Genomic DNA, 22902 nt, shown 5'->3' with positions numbered 1-22902 from the left:
CTAGAAATTATGCAAGACGGTGCACTTGGAGACTTTTATGGAAAAACATGTCAGGTGTGACATTTTTATACCTCCTAGGAAGGAGTTAATTGGTTTAGAAGTTAGAAGTTTCCTTCGAAAATATTAACTGTGCTCTAGAGTCTTAAGAGTTCCTCTTGATTCATATTGTATCTTGTGGGAAAAGAGAAAGTGTTAGTTTTATGACTCGGTAGAATATATCTCTCAATATCTGAGTTTTAAATAGTAAACATGCTTTGTTTTTAAATGTCACAGTACTTAGATGTCTCCTCTTTGAATTTTAAGGTATGGAAGTCCAGGAAATGTCACAAAAGAGTACTTCGAATTTTCTGAATTTTTTTTGAAAACCTATGCAGTGGGAATTCAGCAGGTAATAAACTCATGCTTTCAAAGTAGAAGAATGGTTATTACTGAGTGCTATTTCTATCTGTTTCAAAGTAAATTGCTAGCATGGTATTTCATTGCATACCTAAAAGAAGATGAAATGGCAGCCTCGGGAGTCTGCTACAGGACAACTAGCTTGAGAATCTTGTATTCTCCATCTGCTTCTGCAGGACTGCCCTTCCTGACCCCGAGACTTGGAAGGAAGCCTCGGATGATGATGTAGACCTTGCCAGTGTTGGACTCTCTGCCTTTTTATGTCTTATTTCTCTGAGCTTTGCCTTATTTATTCAAAGATTTATGCCGTCTGAATAAATCTCTTTCAAGTGTAGTTACCCCAGCATCTACCCCATCTATGATGGGGTATGTGGAGTATGTGAAGGGGCCAGTCCTGCAGATTGAAGCTGCAGGATCTCCATGACACAGGGATATCAGAGAAGAACCCCAGTGAGGATCCAATATTGATAGTGTAGTAGAAACCAGAGGCCTCGAACCAGACCAGTGACTCTGCAATGAGTATTTGCAAGTAAAGATGTGTAGACAAAAGAATATACTGTGTGGCACCCTGTGACACACTGCAGTTCCACGGCAAGATTTTGCTTTTTTTTGCTTTTTTTTTTTTTTTTTTTGTGGGGTGGATGTAAGGGTGGAGGGCAGATATGAAGCAATGGGGAGATGAGTGGAATTGGGGTGCATTGTAAAAGTTAAACCATCCATCTAACAGGGCTTGATGTGAAATTCACAAAGAATCAATAAAAAGTTTAAAACAAATAGTCAAGCTTAGGTCTTAGTGAAGACTCTCAGGTAAAAACGTACACACATTCAAGGAAGTTGGAGTATTTATTCCACATAAGAAAATGAGGAACTCGTGAGAAGCTGCTGTTAAACTTCAAAATTTGCAAAGGACAAGTGGACTGGTCATTGGATCATCAAATACTGCTAAATGAATCATGATACGCTTGCTTTGTTTTTTTTTTAAAGGGAATTAATAATTAGTAATTAGCTGTGTCAGGACCCTTGTAGGGAAGCCAAGTTTGCTCAATCAGACATAAGCCAAGGCATCAACGATACAGGTGTTTATAGATTTTTCACAGTTCTCTCAGTAATGTGAAATTAAGTCTTTCAAGGGTGACTTAAGGTGAAATGGTTTCTGAAAAGTACTTTAATATGTTGTTCTTGAGATACTCTATTGGGATAATTAGTAAACAATAGGTAAAATTATCTCTTCAGCTATTCAGAGCAGACAGCAGCCTGATCAGTTGTGTCTTTGGCTCTTTTCTGCTGCTATTAAACTCCAATAAGTGTCTTGACATTGATATCACTTGAACTCTGTTTAGAATTTTCTGGTGTCATTTAAGCATGCATGTATATACAAATGTATGTATATATATATACATATGCATGTATATATACATGCATATACTATTTTATTAAAAAATAATTGCCTGAGTGGTGGTGATACACACCTTTAATCCCAGCATTCAAGAGGGAGAGGTAGTCAAGTCTCTGTGAGTTCAAGGCCAGGCTCGTCTACAGAGGGAGTTCCAGGAAGCCAAGCAACACAGAGAAACCCTGTCTCAAACAACAAACAAACAAACAAACAAACAAACAGCCATATCTGTGTGTCTTTGCCAGAATTGTTACCTAAGACATATGCTTCTGATATTTAAAAATAGTTTCCTTGCTAGGAATTGTTGTCTGCTGCTATCTTGAATCTCCTCCACTTTGAGGCCCAGCAGTTGTTCAATAAAAACCATTCAGCTACCTTTGCAGCAGGTGTCACCACCTAGGTGATAGTAGGACTTCAGACAATTTTATAACCTAGATTTTAGGCACCTTGTATAACATTGATATTTTTATAAATTTTGTCTATATTTTGAAAGGTTTAGCACTTGTAAGCTTGACACATGAAGTGACACGGACCAGGAAGTGGGAGGCTGGAGCCCTGTGCTGTCTCTGAAGGCCCTGGAGCCAGCCACAGCTGCTTCAAGGTTTTTTCTTATAAACAAGATTATAACCAGCCCATAAGAAAAGTCAACTTTGTGTTATGTTACCGAGATTGTTGGTAGCCTGAGATTATAATATAAATATCCCACATTTTTCTCCTAGCAACTCCATGCTTTAGAGATTCTTTTAATTTGTTACTGTCTGGAATTTATTTTGGTGTAGAGGCTAACTAAGGGATCTAATTTAATTACTTGAAAGAATAATTGCCTAAACTAGTACTATTTCTAGAATAATGTTTATATTCTGAGTAAGGTCTAAGCTTTGGTGCTATTTGAACATGTGCTGCTGTGTAATTTGTTTTGAAATGTTTACTCAGTCGAATCTATAATTTTTTTGATAATTGAAGAAGCTAGCTGTCTTGATTAGGGTTTTATTGCTGTGAAGAGATACTATGGCCGTAGCAACTCTTATAAAGGAAAACAGTTACAATGGGGCCAGCTTGCAATTCAGAGGTTTAGCTGGGCCATGGTGACACTTGCCTTTAATCCCAGCACTCAGGAGGCCAGCTTGGTCCACAGAGTCAGTTCCAGAACAGCTAGGCCTCGAAGAAACAAAGAACAGAGCAGCTCCACCCCTCATAAATAAACTAAAACAAAAGCCAACAAACACTTCAGAGGTTTAGATCATTCTCTGTGGTGAGCAGCATGGCAGCATATGCAGGCAAACAGTACCGGAGAGGTAGCTGAGAGCTCTACATCTGGATCAGCAGGCAGCAGGAAGAGAGAGTGACACTGGACTCGGCTTGAGCATCTAAAACCTCAAAACCACCCCCCAGTGACATACTTCCTTTAACAACACCACACGCGCTTCAACAAGGCCACACCTCCTAACAGTGTTGTTCCCTGTGAGCCTATAGGAGGCCATTTTCATTCAAACCACCACACTAGCCATGAACTGGAAAATAGACTTGTTTGGTGGTATATATGTTAGAAGAAAAGATGCTTAAAATTCAGTATTCTACATAAGAAAATGAACTCATGAGAGGCTGCTGTTAGTTAATATTTAAAAACTTCAAAACTTGCAAAGAATAAGTGCATGAGTATTCTCACATTGTCTCCCCCAAATCTGCTGGCCAGCTTGCTGTCTCTATAGTATTTTATGTCATACCATAAACACTTTTTTCCTCTTTAACCTGTAATTGTTTTGTGTTCCTCCCTCTCAACCCCCACCTATTTCCCTATAGGTACTACTAAAAATTTTAGACCAATACCGACAGAAAGAGTATATAGCGCCCCGTGTTCTTCAGCAAGCTCTCAACTACCTGAACCAAGGGGTTGTCCATGCAGTGACGTGGAAACAGATGAAGCCACACATGCAGGTCAGTGGCGGCGGTGGCTCTCCAGACCACTGTTGGTTGTCGGTTTTTCTAGAAAGGTCGGTATTGTTCAGTCTCGTGTTCATATTTACTCTTGGTTTCCACTAGCAATAATTTCTAACACGTACAGCCTTGCATTATAGAGGGCTTGCAGAGTTTGAGCACCTGAGGAGTAGACTTGAGGTCTGTGAGTTGGAAGGCTGGAGTCGGTTCCTTCAGTCGTTTATTTGGTCTTAGTTTCTGTTCTGCTAAGGCAGATTGTACTGTTTATTTGAGTCTTGTGTGAAAACATTTTGAAAGCCGCCAGTAGGGCTTTACAAAGGGTACTTTGCAGAAGATGAAGTCTGACAAATGACCTTTTTCTTGCGGATGTGTTTGAAAAGGCCAGTCAGCCTGTCTTCCTCCTTAACTTTTCCTTCCTTTCTTGGACTCAGTTCTTTAGCAGAAGTTAAAGTTTTGTTTTTATTAAAAACAGCTTTATTATTTTTATTTTTTATTAAAAATTTTTATTAAAATGTTTTGAATTATGTTTTTAATGGCTAACCCTCTTTTTATTAATAACTTTTTTCAAAGATATAATTTAGCACCATTATTTGTAATAACTGACGAAACCAGAATGGTATATGACAGACCAATAGTATATATATTTTATTTGCATATAAATAACTGGGTAATTTGAAGGCATTAAAAAGTGAATCTCCACTTCCAATAAACTGAGTTCTTGGTGTAAATTATTTTTTTTCTTTTGAGACAAGACTGTCCCGGAATTCACTATATAAACTAGGCTGGCTTTGAACTCACAGAGATCCACCTGCCTCTGCCTCCTGAGTGCTGGGATTAATTCATGCCATGCTTAAAGTTCTTTCTGTCTTTTCGAGACAGTAGCCCAGACTGACATTGAACTTCTGCATAATAGTGGATGACCCTGGACTTCTGATCCTCTGTCCCTACCTTCTAAAGGTTGAGATTACAGGCATAGACCACAGATACCTGCCATGTCTGGTTTATGGAATGAAGGGGGATTGAACCAAGGGTTTCAGGAGCCTCATGCATGCTGGGCAAGCAAGCAGTCTATCGACTAAGCTACATCTCAGTCCCTTGTTCTTAAATTATATATGTTGGTATCTGGCTTTGCACTCACCATTTTTCTCCTTCCACCTTCTGAATGCTAGGATTATATTTATTACCACACTCAGCTTTTGTTAGCTTTATCTGGATATTTGTCTTACATGTGTAGCATATTTTAAGTTTGCGAGCTGTGGACTCTGTATAACTATTTGCCTACTATGATCAAATAGCTGTAATTCCTTTGCAATTAGGAGAGATACTGTTTTCATTTTGTTCAGTTTAATCCCTGTAAGTCTAAGGATGACCTGAAATAGTGTCTTTTCCTTTGACCTTATTTTTACGCGGCTTTCACATAGAAACTTTCAGGAAAATACTAGCCTCTAGACTGAGTTTCAACCAAGTGATAAATTTTTTAAAAAAATTATTTATTTATTTATGTACATGAGTACACTGTAGCTGTCTTCAGACACACCAGACTAGGGCATCTGATCCCATTACAGATGGTTGTGAGCCACCACGTGGTTGCTGGGAATTGAACTCAGGACCTCTGGAAGAGCAGTTCAGTGCTCTTAACCACTGAGCCATCTCTCTAGCCGGATAACCTTTTTTTAAAGATTCACTTATTTTGTGTGTGTGGTGTTTTGCTGTACGCTTATCTGTGCATCACGTGTATGCCCGGTGCCCAAAGAGACCAGAAAGTCTTTGCATCCCCTAGAACTCGAGTTACAGATGGTTACGAACCACCATGTGGGTGTTGGGAATAGAACCCGAGTCCTCTGGAAGAGCACCTAGCCCTGTCTCTAGCGCTGGCCCTGTTCTTATGTGAGTAGTTGCACAGGGGCCTGCTTGAGCTTAGCTGCTGTTCCTGGGCTGCTTAGGGAACTTCCCAGTGGTGGAGTAGAGTACTAGCGTTTTGGAAACAGAAGCAGAAAAGATACAATGTTGTTGATGTGTTGATGCTCAGGGCTAACATGGACACATGGAACATTTTCACAATGAGAAACATCATAGAAAATGTAACCCTGCTGGCATTTTCCTTCCCCTAAAAGTCATGGTGTGTTTACTGTTGGGTTTGTTGCCGAAGTTCTGCAAGTTCTGCTGTTCTATCCTTACTTCAAGGCGCATCGTTTAACTCTCCTTTTCTGCTTCTAGCCTCCAGTTTCCGAGAGTTCAGTCTTTCTGAGTCTTCAGCTCTTGGGCCCTCTGGGTGTGAATGCAGGCTGAGAAGGATCACTGTAACGGGAAAAACTGTCATGCGTCTTGTAGGAATGGCCTGTATCCAATTGTCTCGTTTGTTTCTCGTCTTAGAATATCTCTGAAGACGTCATTTTTTCCGTGATGTGTTACAAAGACGAGGATGAAGAGCTGTGGCAAGAAGACCCGTACGAGTACATCAGGGTGAAATTCGGTAATTGAGACAAGTCTCCCTCAGCACTTCCTGCATGTGTAAATGCAACTAAATTTATATTTCAAGGCAGTTCTGCCCTTCACGATGAGCTATGAAATCCTGAAAAGTTGATGTCATTTTGCACCAAGGAACTTGATGCCTCTGGGTGAGGGAGATGAAAGAACCTTACTCATCTTTTCCGTCAGAGCTAAGGTCTTTGCCAAGTGGTTTGCTACACAGGCTGTGTGGCTGAAATGGAGGGACCTCCTTCTCTTCTGTGTTACCACACTGCACTCATATTCTGGGAGAATTTTAATTCCTACACACTTTAGGAGCACCTCAGCTTGGTTTATCCCCACCCTCCCACCCCTTTGGATTACATATTCCATCACAATAGGATTTCCTTCATTGGCCTTAGTTTATGCCACCCAGTTCCTCTGGGGATCACTTGGGCTTGGATCTTTCCAGAGGCTGTTGAACTGAGCAGGCTGCCTGATAACGACTCCCCTCCCCTTTCTCTGGGTAAAACCTTGTTGGAGATGTTATTATGTATAAGTCTGTATCCATCGCATAGCAGAGATATGTGACAGCAACAATGTTACCATTTTTATTTGCTTTACTTCCCATTCTTTTTTTTTCTGTCCTCAGTTTCTATATTCTCCTGTTCTTAATTGGCACTAGTCAGCCTTCAGTACTATTGAAATAAAGATTGCAGTTTTGAACTGAGATAGACGTGTTAGAAAATGGTTTCCCTTGTCAAGTTAGGTGTCTTAGGTTCCAGCGTTTAGCTCCTGACTGGGCCTGCATCATGGGCACCGGAGTTACAGGGCTTAGCATGCTTTGATTTGCAGGCAGAACATCCACCATCTGTTCTTTCTCCACTGTGCCTTTTCCATTGAGAAGTCATTGTTCTGTGCAGGATTTGCTTCCCTTTCTTCCTCTCTTCCTTCTGTCTGCACCTTTCCTTGTTGGCTTTGACAGGAGAATGAAGACATTCTTCCTTCTTTTTAAGTTTTTTTTTTGAATGGGACCTTACTCGGTATCTAGTAGGCTGGTCTCACACTCCTGGCAGCCTTCCTGACTCAGCTTTCTGAGTGCTGCATTTATTTATTTGCCATCCTACCTGGCAAGGTATGCTGGGGATTGAATTTAAGCCTTCGTGCACGCTAGGTAAGTAGTCTACACTGAGCTAACCTCCAAAAAGTTAACACTTTTTAGAGATGTGTGTGCGTGTGCGTGTGCGTGTGTGTGTATGTGTGTGTGTGTGCGCGCGCGTGTGTGTGTGTGTATGTGTATATGCACATGTACACATGCACCGTGTATGCGTGGGTACCCAAGGAATCCAGAAGAGTGTTAGATTCCTTGGAGCTGAGTTATTGGTGTTCGTGAGCTGCCTGATGTAGGTGCTGGGAGGTGGACTTGGGCCTCCTGGAAGAGCAACACGTGCTCTTAACCCTCCATCCCCATCTTAACTGTTCAGCCATCTTCAGCCCCATCTTAACTACTTAGCCATCTCTATAGTCCTTTTTTTTCTTTTGACTTTGTGAGTAAGACTCTCTTTTTTTCAGGCTCACCTTGAACTTGCAGCAATCTAGTCACAGCCTCCTCACCACTACTGGGGTTATATGCGTGTGCCACTGTGCCCAACTTCTTACCTAGCACCTGTTTGGTTTTGTGGTATACAGTGAATTTACTTAACTTTCATAAACCTAACATTATTTACTTCATTATTTGTTTTGGTTAAATGGTATCTCTTTTTAATATAACACCTAATAGCTTTGGCATCTTCATACTATAATACAATAATAAAAATAAAACCCTTTCGTGCTTGCTCTCAGCCTTCCTGCTATAATGGGTATTTACAAATTTCACCACCTGGGGCTGGAGAGATGGTTCAGCAGTTAAGAGCACCGGCCGCTTCTCCAGAGGATTCAGGTTTGATTTCCAGCACCCACACGGCGGCCTACAATTGTCTAACTCCAATTCTAGGGATTTGACACCATCTTCTGGCTTTTACAGATACCAGGCATGAACGGGGCATTACAGACATGCATGAAGGCAAAAATCTCACACACATATAGTAATTGAGCCTTTCCCTTAGTCATTTTCTCCAGGCATGATTGAGTGGTTCTTCCAGTCATTTGATATAGGCACTGTGTTTTCAGATGATCACAGTGGAGAAAATTATGGCATTTATTACTAAATATATTGATTAAGATTAACATGTGATTATTATCATACTCTGTAATCAGATTTGTACCAATTCCAAAGAATAATGTTTTTGGATTTGGTAAAAGCTGACCTGAGCTTTGGCTTCTTTATTGTGGAAGCCTGAAGGTGAGTGTCCGAAGCTTGCCTCCATATGCTTCTGCGACTCAGCCTCTGTAAGATGCAGTAGTGTTAGCTGTGAGCAGAATAAGATAACAGTATTGTGAAACCGAGCAAGGAACTGGAGTCCTAGTGTAAGGTTGTAGTATAGTACTCAACATGAAGTAATCGTATGTGTGTGCATGTGTGTGCGTGTGTGTGCGCGTGAGTGTGCCTGTCTGTCTCTGTCTGTCTCTGTGTGTGTGCGCGAGTGTGTGTGTGCATGTGTGTGTGCGTGTGTGTGTGTTTCTGTCTCTGTGTGTGTGCGCGAGTGTGTGTGTGCATGTGTGTGTGTGCGTGTGTGTGTGTTTCTGTCTCTGTGTGTGTGTGCGTGTCTATCTCTGTCTGTCTCTCTGTGTGTGCGCATCTGTGTGTGCGAGTGTGTGTGTGTGTGCACGCATGTGTGTGTGTATGTCTGTCTGTCTGTCTCTGTGTGTGTGTGTGTGTTTCTGTCTCTGTGTGTGTGTGTGCGTGTCTGTCTCTGTCTCTGTGTGTGTGCGCATCTGTGTGTGCGAGTGTGTGTGTGTGCACGCATGTGTGTGTGTATGTCTGTCTGTCTGTCTCTGTGTGTGTGCGTGTCTGTCTGTCTCTGTGTGTGTGTGTCTGTCTCTGTGTGTGTGTGCGAGTGTGTGTGTGCATGTGTGTGTGCGTGTGTGTTTCTGTCTCTGTGTGTGTGTGCGTGTCTGTCTCTGTCTGTCTCTGTGTGTGTGCGCATCTGTGTGTGCGAGTGTGTGTGTGTGCACGCATGTGTGTGTGTATGTCTGTCTGTCTGTCTCTGTGTGTGTGCGTGTCTGTCTGTCTCTGTGTGTGTGTGTGTCTGTCTGTCTCTGTGTGTGTGTGCGAGTGTGTGTGTGCATGTGTGTGTGCGTGTGTGTGTGTTTCTGTCTCTGTGTGTGTGTGCGTGTCTGTCTCTGTCTGTCTCTGTGTGTGTGCGCATCTGTGTGTGCGAGTGTGTGTGTGTGCGAGTGTGTGTGTGTGCACGCATGTGTGTGTGTATGTCTGTCTGTCTGTCTCTGTGTGTGTGCGTGTCTGTCTGTCTCTGTGTGTGTGTGTCTGTCTCTGTGTGTGTGTGCGAGTGTGTGTGTGCATGTGTGTGTGTGCGTGTGTGTTTCTGTCTCTGTGTGTGTGTGTGTCTGTCTCTGTGTGTGTGCGCGTCTGTGTGTGCGAGTGTGTGTGTGTGTGCACGCATGTGTGTGTGTATGTCTGTCTGTCTCTCTGTGTGTGTGTGTTTCTGTCTCTGTGTGTGTGTGCGAGTGTGTGTGTGCATGTGTGTGTGCGTGTGTGTGTTTCTGTCTCTGTGTGTGTGCGTGTCTGTCTCTGTGTGTGTGCGCGTCTGTGTGTGCGAGTGTGTGTGTGTACGCATGTGTGTGTATGTCTGTCTGTCTGTCTCTGTGTGTGTGTGTGTTTCTGTCTCTGTGTGTGTGTGCGAGTGTGTGTGTGCATGTGTGTGTGCGTGTGTGTGTTTCTGTCTGTGTGTGTGCGCGTCTGTGTGTGCGTGAGTGTGTGTGCACGCATGTGTGTGTGTATGTCTGTCTGTCTCTGTGTGTGTGCGTGCGCGTGCGTGCGTGTCTGTCTGTCTCTGTGTGTGTGTGTGTGTCTGTCTGTCTGTCTGTCTCTGTGTGTGTGCGTGCATGTGCGTGCGCGTGTGCATATACACACCATGGTTTGGAGACAGGGTTTCTCTGTGTAGCCCTGACTGTCCTGGAACTCACTCTGTAGAGCAGACTGGCCTCAAATTCAGAGATCCACCTGCCTCTGCTTCTTGAGTAGACTGGGATTAAGGGTGTGCACTGCCGTCACCACCACTGGCAAGTTTTCAGATCCTTTTTTTTATTGAATATTTTATTTATTTACATTTCAAATGTTATCCCCTTTCCTGATTTATCCTCCGCAAAACCTCTATCTCCTTCCCCTGCTTCTACGAGGGTGCTCCCCACCCATTCACCCACTCTCACCTCACCGCTCTGGCATTCCCCTACACTGGGACACTGAGTCCCTGGGAGCTCTGGGGGGTCTGGTTGGTTGATGTTGTTGATATTTGGTTGCAAATTCCTTCAGCTCCTTCAGTCCTTTCCCTAACTCCTCCATTGGGGTTCCTATGCTCAGTTCAATGGTTGGTTGCGAGCATCCACATCTGTATTTGTCAGGTTCTGGCAGAGCCTCCCAGGAAGCAGCTCTGTCAGATTCCGGTCAGCAAGCACTTCTTGGCATCAGCAATAGTGTCTGGGTTTGGTGTCTGTATATGGGATGGGTCCCCAGGTGGGGCAGTCTCTGGATGACCTTTCATTCAGTCTCTGCGCCACACTTTGTCCCCATATTTCCTTTAGACAGGAGCAATTTGGGTTAAAAGTTTGGAGATGAGTAGGTGGCCCAGTCCTTCATCTGGAGGCTTGCCTAACCTCTGGATATGGTCTCTACAGGTTCTCCCTCCCCTTTGTTGGGAATTTCAGCTAATCTCATTCCCTTTGGGTCTTGCTTTTCTGGTATCTGGGGCTTTCTGGTGACTACCCCAGTTCTCCATCCCCCATTGCTACACAACTTTGTTCAATTTCCTGACCCTCTGTATATCATCCCTGTCTTCTCCCATACCTTGACCTTCTCCCCCTTTCTCCACCTTCTTCCTTCCTCCCAAGTTCCTCCCACCTTCTACCTCCTGTGACTATTTTGTCCCCCCTTCTAAGAAGAACTGAAGCATCCACACTTTGGTCTTCCTTCTTCTTAAGCTTCATACCTATGTGAGTTGTATCGTGTGTATTCCGAGCTTTTATCCACTTATCAGTGAGCGTAGCATGTGCGTTCCTTTGTGACTGGGTCACCCCACACAGGATGATATTTAAAGTTTCAGATTCTTTAGTGAAACAGCTTGTTGTGAAATCGTGCAGGTGTTTATGGTGTTAAGTGGTATGTAAGAACCTTGGCATTCGACACATCATCCACTGATTGCTGCTAAGCGCCAGGCCCTCCTTAGAACTCATTCCTTGCTGTTTCTTCTGCTTGAAGCTTTTGTCTTTTGAGTCCCATTGGTGGCTTTCTCCCTCACTTACTGGTTGCTTCTTTCTTGTTACTTGTCAGAGGTGGGCCAGGTGGGTTTTCCTGTGTTAGTCCCTGTCTCCTAACCCTTTCACATCTGTGCTCTCAGGCTGCCTGCTGAGGTACATCCAGGTAATCTCTGCGTCTGCCATGTAAGCTTCCACATTTGATCTCTGCATCCCTAGAGCCTGGCGCCTGGCACATACATAGGGCTCTCTGATAAGTTTTTGTTGTATTTTAGTAGACACGAAGCACTTTTCCTGTGTTCAGGGAAATAGATACCTGAGGTATACTGGTTTTCTTTAATCTTATCTCCTGAAAAGTGGCACATGGTGTTTGCTAAACATGTTAAAAACATAAATTATGCATGAAAGTCCTGGGACCATGACCTTAACATCTTTAGTCTGAAAACCACCGGCCAGGTTTAAAATCTGTATAATAAGGAGTTATGCTTTTACTGAGAAGATTCCTTTTGACATTTTAGATATTTTTGAAGATTATGCTTCACCCACCACAGCGGCCCAGACCCTCCTGTACACAGCTGCAAAGAAAAGGAAAGAGGTACATAGTTGTTCTTTGTAATTTAAATCTGAAACATGGTTTGTATTGATTAGACACTCTAATATGTCCTCAGCATTTGAAGATGCATATCATTATTACTTATAACCTGTCACCTAAAATAGTTTTGTTGTGGTTATTCAAGTAAAACATTGAGGTATCTTTGATACTTTCTTCTTGAGCTTATAGTTGATGAGTAAAATACAATAAAATAGTTTTAATTTTGACAATTAAATGTGAAAATGCTCATACTTAACATGGTGGTGACAAGATGGAGATTCATGCAGATTGAAATGGATTCTTCTTTTTCTTTAGGTATTGCCAAAAATGATGGCGTTCTGTTATCAGATACTAACAGACCCGAACTTTGACCCCAGGAAGAAAGATGGAGCCCTGCATGTGATTGGTTCCCTGGCTGAGATTTTGTTGAAGGTTAAGAGTATCAGTTTCTTCTTTTTCATGTGTGGGAGGGTATTTGTGTAGTATATGTGTGATAGTGTGTCTGTGTTCATGTATGTACATGTGTCTTCCTTTCTGGCTTCCCATTTTATTTATTTTTATTATTTTGCTTTCTTTATGGGTATTTGGCTGCATGTGTGTCTGTACACCGTGTGCATGCCCGGTGCCTCGGGAAGCCAGAAGCAGGTGTCAGATTCCCTGAAGCTGCAGTTGCAGAATGTTATGAGGTGCCACGTGGGTACTACCCTATGTCCTCTGGAAGAGCAGCCAGGGCTCTTAACTGCTGAGCTGTCTCTAGCTGGTATTTACTTACTTTTAGACAGGTGTCTCATTGGGCTTGGAACTCACCAGTTACTGGGTAACTGGGTAAGATCCCCACTGATGTTTGGGGATCTACCTGATGCTACACTCACCACTACCCACATGCTTGGGTTTGCTTTACCATTGCTCCTGCCCATTTGGAAATCTCAGTTCGGGTCCTCACACCACGTGGCAGGTAGTTCATCAACTGAGCCATTTTCCCAGCTCAGATTAGCAAAATTTAACTAAATAAAGCTGTGAAGCTCAAGCCAATAAAAGCATGAAAATTACTAGCGACTAATTCTAGTCACCTTACTATAAATATCCTTTCCTTCATAATCTATTTTTTAAAATATATTCCTTATTCTTGGGGATTTAAAATTATTTTATTTTATATACTTACTTTGAGTGTGTGTGCATGTCTCTTTGTATGTGTCCCACAACACAGGTATGGAGGTCAGAGGACATGTGGGAGTTGGGAGTCAGCTCTCTCCTGTCTCCTTGTGGGTAGGGATTAAATCAGGCGGTCAGGGTTAATGACATTTGCTGAGCCATCTCACCAGCTCTGTCACCTATTTTCTTAACAGAAAGAAAATTTACTTTTGCAAGTTTGTCATTGTGAAACTATATCTCTGTAAGCAAGATCTGGAATGATTTTAGTATAATTTCTTCTTTATACAAATATCAGTTAATATAAAATTGATCTAAGGTGCTATTCTGACTTGTTTTAAAGATGCAGAGGGTATGTTAAACAATTTTACAAAACGGGGTACTAAATGCAAGTCGTCATAAGCATACTTTTTGGAAAGTAGCTCTTACACATGTTACAGTCATTGGCACGCTAAAGTTGAATTTCTGTTCCCAACAGAAGAGTTTATTCAAGGACCAAATTGAGTTGTTCCTGCAGAATCATGTATTTCCATTAATATTGTCTAACCTGGGATATCTTCGAGCTAGAGTAAGTTTTCCTTACATCTGTTATAAGATCTCCACCTGTAGGGTAGATTCCTAAGTGAATGTCATGCTTTGGTAAAAGGCTTTTCATGTGTGACGCTGTCACAGAGTGCTGTCATGCCAGTGGCTGCCCTTTGACACTCACAGAGCTCTGCCATCCAGTGGCTGCCCCTGACACAGAGTGATGTCATCCAGTGGCTGCCCCAAACACAGAGTGATGCCATCCAGTGGCCGCCCCTTGACACAGAGTGATGTCATCCAGTGGCTGCCCCTGACACAGAGTGATGCCGTCCAGGGGCTGCCTCTGACAGACACTGCCACAGGACACTGCCATCCCAGTTAGTTCCCCTTCTTTCCTTGCAGTCCTGCTGGGTGCTTCATGCATTTAGTTCTTTGAAGTTTCACAATGAGCTCAACCTCAGAAATGCAGTAGAGTTAGCAAAGAAGAGCCTGATTGAAGACTTGGAGATGCCCGTCAAGGTGGAAGCTGCCCTTGCACTGCAGTCGCTGATCTCCAACCAGACACAAGGTGATGCCACGTGTATCTTTTCCTTCTTTTTATAAACGACCTTAAATAATCTCACTTCCTTCTTTAAAGAAGCAGATTTCTAAGCCTGAGGTCCAGAATTTAGATTCCTTGCTCCCCTCCTCCGAATTTTATAGGTATTTATTTTGTCCATTTTAGTTCTGTTGATTGTGGTTTCCAGAAAAATTTAGTCAGAAGCAATAATTGCTGGGTACTAGAGTAAGCTGGGCATTAAGGCACCTGGACCAGCTTTGGTGCTCTCTGACTGACCACATGAAACTGGGCAAGGCATCCGGCTTCTCTCTGAAGCCTAACAAGGCTGGCAAGCTTCTCGACCTGTTAGGCCTTCGTTTCTTCCTGTCTCACTTTAAGAAGTTAGATTGGACAGCACCAAAATTCAACTCTAGTGTTCTATGATTCTACCAGTGCAGAAAGTAGCAGGGAATATTCCCAGTGGGCAGTGACACAGCCAGTTTGTTCACAGAGATATTCTATTCAACATCCAAATCACCTTCGCAAGTCAGTTTAGCTTTATGAGAGCACAAGCTGTGTCCTGTTTTGCCTGACGCTGCATGACTCCAGAAGGTTATTTAATACGTCTCTGTAGCTTGCTCACCACAGCACAGCCACATCTAGATCCTTATCCTGGAGTTAGCATATATGAGTGATGAACTCTTGCTGATTTCTTCTTTCTGACTGCATTAGCCAAGGAGTACATGAAACCATACGTGAGATTCATCATGCAGGAGCTTCTGCACATTGTCAAAGAGACGGAGAGTGATGATGTCACTAACGTCATCCAGAAGCTCATATGTGAGTACAGTCACGACATGGCCTCCATCGCTGTGGACATAACCCAGCACTTGGTAAGTGATAGCTTGCTTCTGTTGGAGAGATGTGATTCCTTACAGGAACCCGCTGTGTACAGGGGAATGGCTGACTCAAGGCAGCTGCATTACTGAAAAGCCCATTCTGACATGGGTGACCATGAAAGTTGCATCCCCAAAGCTCCCTGCGTAATGTTGAAGCAACTCACTCTCTCCCCCTGCACTTACTGTCTTTATAATTTGGAGAGGAGCCTTGCGAATCTTATGAACTTGCTGAATTCCTTTTAAGAGCCTTGTAATTTTTGTTTACTTCCTGAATCTTATAAACTTTACTCTTCCCTTCACTCCCTTCAGGAAGAAATACCCACATAGCAGCAGTAAGAATGAGCTAAGTGTATATTAGTTTGGTAAAGAACCCTTAATGGGGGCTAGAGATAATGGTTCAGTGGTTGAGAGCACTGGCTGCTCTTTTTAGAGCAGGGTTCAGTTCCCAACACCCACATGGCAGCTCACAGCTGTCTGTAATTCTTGTTCCAGGGGATCCGGTACCTTCTGATCTCCATGGGCATCAGCCATGTGTGTGGTGCACAGACAGACATGGAGGCAAACACAAATGCACATAAAAAAAGAAAAGCCCTGAGGAGTCTAAACACCCCCCCCCCCCCAATAAATTAAACTCCAGAATTTGGAGTTCAGTTTTATTTGTAAACACAATATGACAGTATTTGCCTTGGTCATTCAGATATTCCTAAGGTTGAATTGATTAGCCTTAAATTAACCTCTTTTTTCCTGTAATATCCTGAAATGTCACAACGACACTCTTAATGTGAGCATTCTGAGCTCTCACTTTTGCACTTGGAATTTCATCTTCCTTATACGTGGTGTGTGTGTGTGTGTGTGTGTGTGTGTGTGTGTGTGTGTGTGTGTGTGCGTGCTCGTGCATGTGTGCATGTGTGCATGTGTACAGTGTGTGTACAACTCTGCGGGGTTGGTTTTCTTCTTCTGAATTAATGTGTGTTCTGGGGATTGAACTTCTGTTGCCAAGCTTGTGTGGCAAGTGCCTTTACCTCAGAGCCATTTTGCCAGCCCAGGAGAATGGTTTGTTGTTATTGCCACCTTGATAATTTTTTTTTACTGTTTCCCACCCTCTTCCTATACTTCCTGATATGGATATCAGACTGGAACTGAATCCTCCCCCTATATCCTTTCTTCTCTTTTTGTCTGTGTCTGTGTCTGTTTTTTTTTTTTTTTATTTGTTTTTGTTTTGTTTTGTTTTTTAATAACTTCTGAGTAATCTTTGCTTTCATTTTCTAAGTTTTCTGTCACATTTTTCTTTTTAGAAACACTTTTGGCAGCATTTCTAGATTTCAGTTTTATTTGCCTAAAGATAAACTAACAGTTAAATAAATATTAGCTATTGGTTACCTTAGCTAATATGTGTTTCGTGTCATGACTACAGTGGATACCAAAGGGTGGTTATGGGCTGGAAAGATGGCTCAGAGGTTAAGAGCACTGACTGCTCTTCCAGAGGTCCTGAGTTTAATTCCCAGCAACCACATGGTGGCTCACAACCATCTGTAATGGGATCTGATGCCCTCTTCTGGTGTGTCTGAAGACAGCTACACTGTACTCGTATACATTAAATAAATAAATCTTTAAAAAACAAAAACAAAGAAGCAAAAGGGTGGTTATTCTTTTTTCTATTCTTTTTTTTTTTTTTCGGAGCTGGGGACCGAACCCAGGGCCTTGCGCTTGCTAGGCAAGCGCTCTACCACTGAGCCAAATTCCCAACCCAAGGGTGGTTATTCTTAAAGCATGCGGTGAGGGGCTGGGGATTTAGCTCAGTGGTAGAGCGCTTACCTAGGAAGCGCAAGGCCCTGGGTTCGGTCCCCAGCTCCGAAAAAAAAAGAACCAAAAAAAAAAAAAAAAAAAACATGCAGTGATCTGTCATTGCAAGAAAAAAGATGATCCAGTCCACAAAGCACAGAACTTAGTGTCTGAGAAATGCTAGCATTTCGGTGTGCAATGCCTCTCCCTTGCCATGGTACCAATGAGTATTATAATGTAATTTTCACAGGCTGAGATATTTGGTAAAGTTCTTCAAAGTGACGAGTATGAGGAAATTGAAGACAAAACTGTCATGGCCATGGGAATTTTACACACTATCGACACTATCTTAACCGTTGTGGAAGACCATCCAGAGGTGGGTAGGCTACCTTGTGCTTTATTAGAATAGTTATATTAACTGAAATTTATGTGACAATGGTTACAAATTCTTGTCTTTTTAATTTATTATTTATGTGTGTGTGTGTATACATGTCAGGCATATATATTTGTGTGTGTATATCAAATGTGTGTAAATACATATGGTGTCCTCAGAAGAGGACATCAGATCTTCTGGAGTTGTAGGCAGTCGTGGGCAGCCTGACACGGGTGCTGGGCTTTGAACCCAGGTCCTCTGAGAGCCGCAGGCTCTCTTAACCACTGAACTATCTCTCCAGCACTGTGTGCTGTGGTCTTCCCTGCTGACGTGTCTCACCAGCCCAAAGTCTTCTATTAATGGTTTATATTTAGTTATAGTAGTAAGTTTTAAAAATTGTCCTCACTTTTGCGTTTATGGAGGAAGATTATAACCTCATGGCCAGCCTGGGCTAGCACATAAATTGCTCTCAAATTTTAAAGTAATGTATTAAGATGATTGGGGAAGGAACTTGCACGTTTATTGAAAGTCAACAGTATATAAGCCTTTGCATTAATCTGAGTTCAGGTCATATCTACTGTGTGCCCGGATAGGTGTCTGTGAATTGCTGATTGAATAGACCAAGGGTCTTGCCTTCCAGGAACCCAGGTCTAATCGTAGTGGAGAGGGAAGGAGCTTTCAGCTACAGTGGCCAGTATTAGTAAAGGAACATTGTTGTAATGCAAGGGGTGCAGTAAGACTGGAGAGGAATAAGCAAAAACTTAAAGACATCCAACTCTCAGAGGAACACTAAAGGTGAAATAGAAATAAATTTTTGAGACAAGGTCTTAAGCCACCCAGCTTGGCCCCAAACTTAATTCTGTAACCAAGGACAGCCTTGGCCACCTTGTGCTTGGATAAAACATGTATTTCTGCAGTGCTGGGGATGGCATTCAGGGCTTCATGCATGCGAGCAGTCATTCTACCAGCTGAGTTACATCTCAGGCCCAGGGTCAAGAGTTTAGATGTTGTATTCAGTACTTAGCTGGTTCAGGAATGTTAATAGGTAATAAAGTCACTTTTACAAAGGCAGAAGTGAGTAAGGGTCAGGAGGCTCAGGGTTATTGTACCTGGTCACAACGGATCAGTTATGGGTTTAGATTTGTCATTGGGCCATTGTTGTCACATGTCAGCTTTTCCATGACAACCCACAGTTCTCCTTCCCGAGTGGAATGTGGCCTTTCCTTAAAGAAAATTAGCACAGACTGCTATGCTTAGTGGTGACAGATTTGCTCAGTAAGTGAGGGTTTGGGAAGCAGGTGCCAGCTCTTTACACTGTGCTGTCAGCCAGGTGACTGCAGATTCAACCCATGTTTGTCAGGCACCCAAGGAGCTTGCTGAAATAGTGCGGTGTTACTCTGCCCATCCTTCCTGTACCTTAAGGTCTTTGAGTGGATCTTTAATTTTCATGTTCAGTATTTTATTTTTGTGTTTTCATGTTGAAATCTGGTCTTCTTGGTAACAGTGAGTTAGACCAAATTAACTCAGAGTAGCTATACTTAAGTTAATTATACTTTAGCCTTTTTTTTCCTCTTTTTAAATTTCACAAGACCTTAGTAATCACTGAATCCAGTTTTCCCAAGTACGAGTATGTGAAGAGAGAAAACTAATTTTGAAAACAAAAGCATTTTGCATTTTTGAGTTTGTTATTAATTTTTTTTTAAATTATAAGTAATGTTGAACCTTCAAAGTTACTATAATTAGCAAAGGAGCTGTGAGTTAAGGTTGAGGCACACTTGGCAAACCACATCTGGCTTCATACCTACAGATGAAAATGCAAAGCCTTCTGTGTAGTTAGAAGCAAAACCAACTATAATTTGCTGTCCTGGTCACCTGTTCTTAAATTTTTCACAGATTAAAAAATAATTTTAAAAAATATTTCTTTTTTGAGATTATCATATAATCACACCATTTCTCTTTTCCTCTTCCTCCCTCCAAACCCTCCCACTCCCTTTTTCAAATTCATGGACTCTTTTTTCATTAGTTTCGACATACATATATGTGCATTTTAGTTAGAGGTACGTGTCCGCATGTGGATGTGTGCACGTGCGTGTGGATGCCCTTGTACCCAGGGGCTGGAGTTACTACAGGAAGTTGTGCACTGCCTGGCCACTGTGTTGTTGAAATTTTTAATCCTGATCTGGGGCTTCCACCCCGGCCTTTGATCATTCAGTTCCCAGATTAAAGACAACTTTTATATTTACAATAAGCCTTAAACGGCACAAGAGTTGGGCGGATCCACCCTCCATGCTGTTAGACTCTACTTTCCTATGGATAACCCCCAGCTATTACTTACTGTGTTTCATCTGGGCTGCTCTCAACCAGTCGGCCAGCCCTCAGGACCATGCTTTCTTGACTCCTAACCGTGGCATCTTCCTCTTCTTCCTTCCTCTTCTTCTCCCCATCGTGGTCCTCCCCCTCCCCCAAGCTCAGGAATCCTAAACACCATCTATAGATGTCTCTTCTGCCCAGCTATTAGCTGTTGGTATCTTTATTTACCGATTAGAAATAGCCTGGCAACAAGGTCACATAGCATCACTTGGGTCTACCTGTGTGTGGACTCCAGGTCCCCCCCCCCCCCCCCCACACACACACACTCTTAGCATTACAGTACACAGCAAGACCAAACCTCAACACGTCTGTCCTGTGACCTGAACTGGGCTCTCATATAGTACTATCTCTGAGACATCTCTCCTGCTCATTCCTTAATTTTTTTCAAAGAAAAACAGACCTATGGTTACTTAGAAAGGGCAAAATTTGGAAATCTAAAATGGTACCCAAGCAGGTTTATTTTTATTTGATGTTTTAAGGATATTGGCAGAGTCTGGATTTTGGATCATTTGAACTTCAAAATAATAGTTTAGCACATAGCAAGTTATCAAACTGTACCCTAAAATTATTATTTCAATTAAATAAAAGATATCACAAGTGGGCTGGAGAGATAGCTCAGTGGTTAAGAGCACTGGCTGCTCTTCCAGAGGTCCTGAGTTCAATTCCCAGCAACCACATGGTGGCTCACAACCATCTATAATGAGATCTGGTGCCCTCTTCTGGCTTGTAGGTGTATATGCAGACAGAATAGTGTATGCATAATAAATAAATAAATAAATCTAAAAACAAAACAAACATTTAAAAAAGTCTACAAGTAAAATTAAAATTGAATATTAGAATATGCTCTAAGATTGAATTGTACATTTACACAGTGGTGTATCTCACCACTGATTTTTAACTTTTTTTTTTTTTGATTTTTAGCTTTTATTCATTTAAAATATATTTGATACAGTAACCAGGCATAGTGGCATATAGTTTTAATCCCAGCACTTGGAAGTCAGAGGCATGTGGATCTCTGCGAGTTCAAGGCAAGCCTGGTCTGCAGAGTGATTTCCAGGAATAGTCAGAGCTGCACAGTGAGACCCTGTCTTAGGGGGGAAAAGTCTGATATAGCAGCTGGTCATGGTGGTGCATCCTTTTAATCCCAGCCATTCAGGAGACAAGGCAGGAAGGTGTATTTCTATGAATTTGAGACCAACCTGATCTACTGTAGTGTATCTACTATGTAGTGAGTTCTAGGTCAGCCAGGGCTATACAACGACACTTCTGGGCGTGGGTATATCTATGTGTTGAGTATTTAATAGCTGAAGAGTCCTGAGAAGATACTTAGTTAAACTCTGAACCCTACTCAGTTACTCCAGTCATCAAATCTCTTCTCAGAAGCCGTCGTTTTCTCTTGAAATCTCTCTGAGATTTTTCTGTTGCCGAGCTAGCAGAAAGTCAGTGCGTGTATTGATGATAAAATGGTTTGCTGAAATCCCTTCCCTGGCAGAGTGTGAACAACATCTGCTTTCTCCCATCTAAGGTCCCAGTGACTAACCAGAATTTGATTCTATCCCAATCACTCTGGAGAACCATTGAGTTTATCGAGCTTACTTAGATGGTGGGTGAACCCAAAGCAGGCTCGCTTGAATGTCTTCATTCAGCATGGCTGCTGGCTTCCTCATAGATGGAGAGTCCCTCTTCAGTTACCCCTCCCCTACCTCAGCCTATATACTGTAGACCCCCTCCAAGACACTAAGACCATGTGTATTTAGGGCAGACTCAATATATACGGCTGGGAGAATTCTCAGGTTTGGGCCCATGCTTTCCCCATCTCCTCCTCCCGTGAGGAATGTCAGTAGTTGACAGACCTGCTCCTGATGGATGCTTGCAGGCAGTCACAGCTGAGCTGGTGGAGATGGCAGTTGTTCTGCCCAGAGAGCAGAGCTGCGTAACAACGTGTTATGCAGTAGCTTTAACTGACATGTTTTATGCAGTTCGTCTTGTGATTCTTCCACACCACTCAGTAAGCATACAGTTTTAATAGAATTCTCTCATATGTGTGTCACATTTACATGGCCGATCCCTAGTGAGTAGACACCGACATTCCATGTTAAATGAGCATTTGTTTGTTAGGGTCACGTATCTTGTTGCATTGAATGGCCTTTTCCATGTCCTCTTACAGGAGTGGGAAGTGTCTGTGAGCCAGTTTCTTGAGGTGATGTTGGCTGAGATTTCATACAAGTGTGCACTCCCGAGATCAGAGCACCTGTCTTTCCTACCCCACACTTCGGACAGTGTTAGCTTTTGTATTCTGTCTGTAATCTCTCCCTAGGTGAGAGTGACCGTCTCTTCATGAGCTGGAGGCATTTTTGTTTTTTATAGGCTTTACCTGCTTTTCTGTTAGGTTTCGTGTAAGGGAATCTATTATTTGGGATTCCACTCTGCAGTATTTCAGTCCGGTTGTCATTTGTCTTGGTCTCCTCATGCCCTCGTGCAGGAAGACTTGCTCTTTTGCAGTCAGGTGGTGCAGTGTCTTTAGTTCTTGTTTGGTGGTGACCTTCCTTTCCTCCTTTTGGTTGTACAAGGATTCTCTTACTTTTTCTGTTTTTTTTTTTTTTTTTTTTTTTTATGTTATGGTTTTGTACATAGAACTCTCTGACCCCTAAGTAGTTTATTTGGTATAGAATGTGATGAGGAGGTGTCCAATTTGGATTTTCCACGGGTTTAACTTGCATCACTGTCATTGGTCAACTTCCAGAACCTCCCTGTGTTTTCCCATATTTACTTTCCCCATGAAGATTACAACTTCCATCCTCAAAAACCATCTCGAAGATATTTCATTGGGATGACGTGAATTTATATGTTAATTTCAGAATGATCACAGTGATTTGGACTCTTTAAAATTTATCTTTAGATTATACAGCAGCTGGAGAACATCTGTCTACGAATCATTGATCTTGTCCTACAGAAGCATGTTATTGGTAAGTTCAGGGGTTGGAGAAAAGGTAAACAGATTTTTTTTTTTTTTCAGTTTGATGAACCGAAAGCATAGTTTTTAACCCTTCAAACTCAGTGAGGTCAACGGTTTTGAGAAAGGGGAACTTGGTTTCTTTAAACTTAAAGCTCAGCTTTCTGATAATAGCTAGGTAT

General features: G+C 42.4%; 1 protein-coding gene across 3 annotated transcripts in view; it reads left to right on the top strand.

Moving 5' to 3' along the window:
* The window catches only part of Ipo8 (importin 8), a 68677-nt gene that overhangs the window by 25359 nt on the left and 20416 nt on the right, over nucleotides 1-22902 (top strand). For all 3 annotated transcript variants that reach the window (XM_063286698.1, XM_039108919.2, NM_001400882.1), the window contains exons 8-17: nucleotides 304-388; nucleotides 3590-3724; nucleotides 6098-6197; nucleotides 12058-12134; nucleotides 12447-12563; nucleotides 13759-13848; nucleotides 14208-14373; nucleotides 15076-15236; nucleotides 17275-17400; nucleotides 22667-22733. In XM_063286698.1, coding sequence (XP_063142768.1) covers nucleotides 304-388; nucleotides 3590-3724; nucleotides 6098-6197; nucleotides 12058-12134; nucleotides 12447-12563; nucleotides 13759-13848; nucleotides 14208-14373; nucleotides 15076-15236; nucleotides 17275-17400; nucleotides 22667-22733 — 1124 coding nt within the window. The remainder of the gene's footprint in view (nucleotides 1-303; nucleotides 389-3589; nucleotides 3725-6097; nucleotides 6198-12057; nucleotides 12135-12446; nucleotides 12564-13758; nucleotides 13849-14207; nucleotides 14374-15075; nucleotides 15237-17274; nucleotides 17401-22666; nucleotides 22734-22902) is intronic.

This window comes from Rattus norvegicus, chromosome 4 (assembly GCF_036323735.1).
Source record: "Rattus norvegicus strain BN/NHsdMcwi chromosome 4, GRCr8, whole genome shotgun sequence".
In the NCBI taxonomy this organism is placed as follows: Eukaryota; Metazoa; Chordata; class Mammalia; order Rodentia; family Muridae; genus Rattus; species Rattus norvegicus.
Note: the sequence above shows the minus strand (reverse complement) of the source record. Positions and strands in the feature narration are given on the sequence as shown.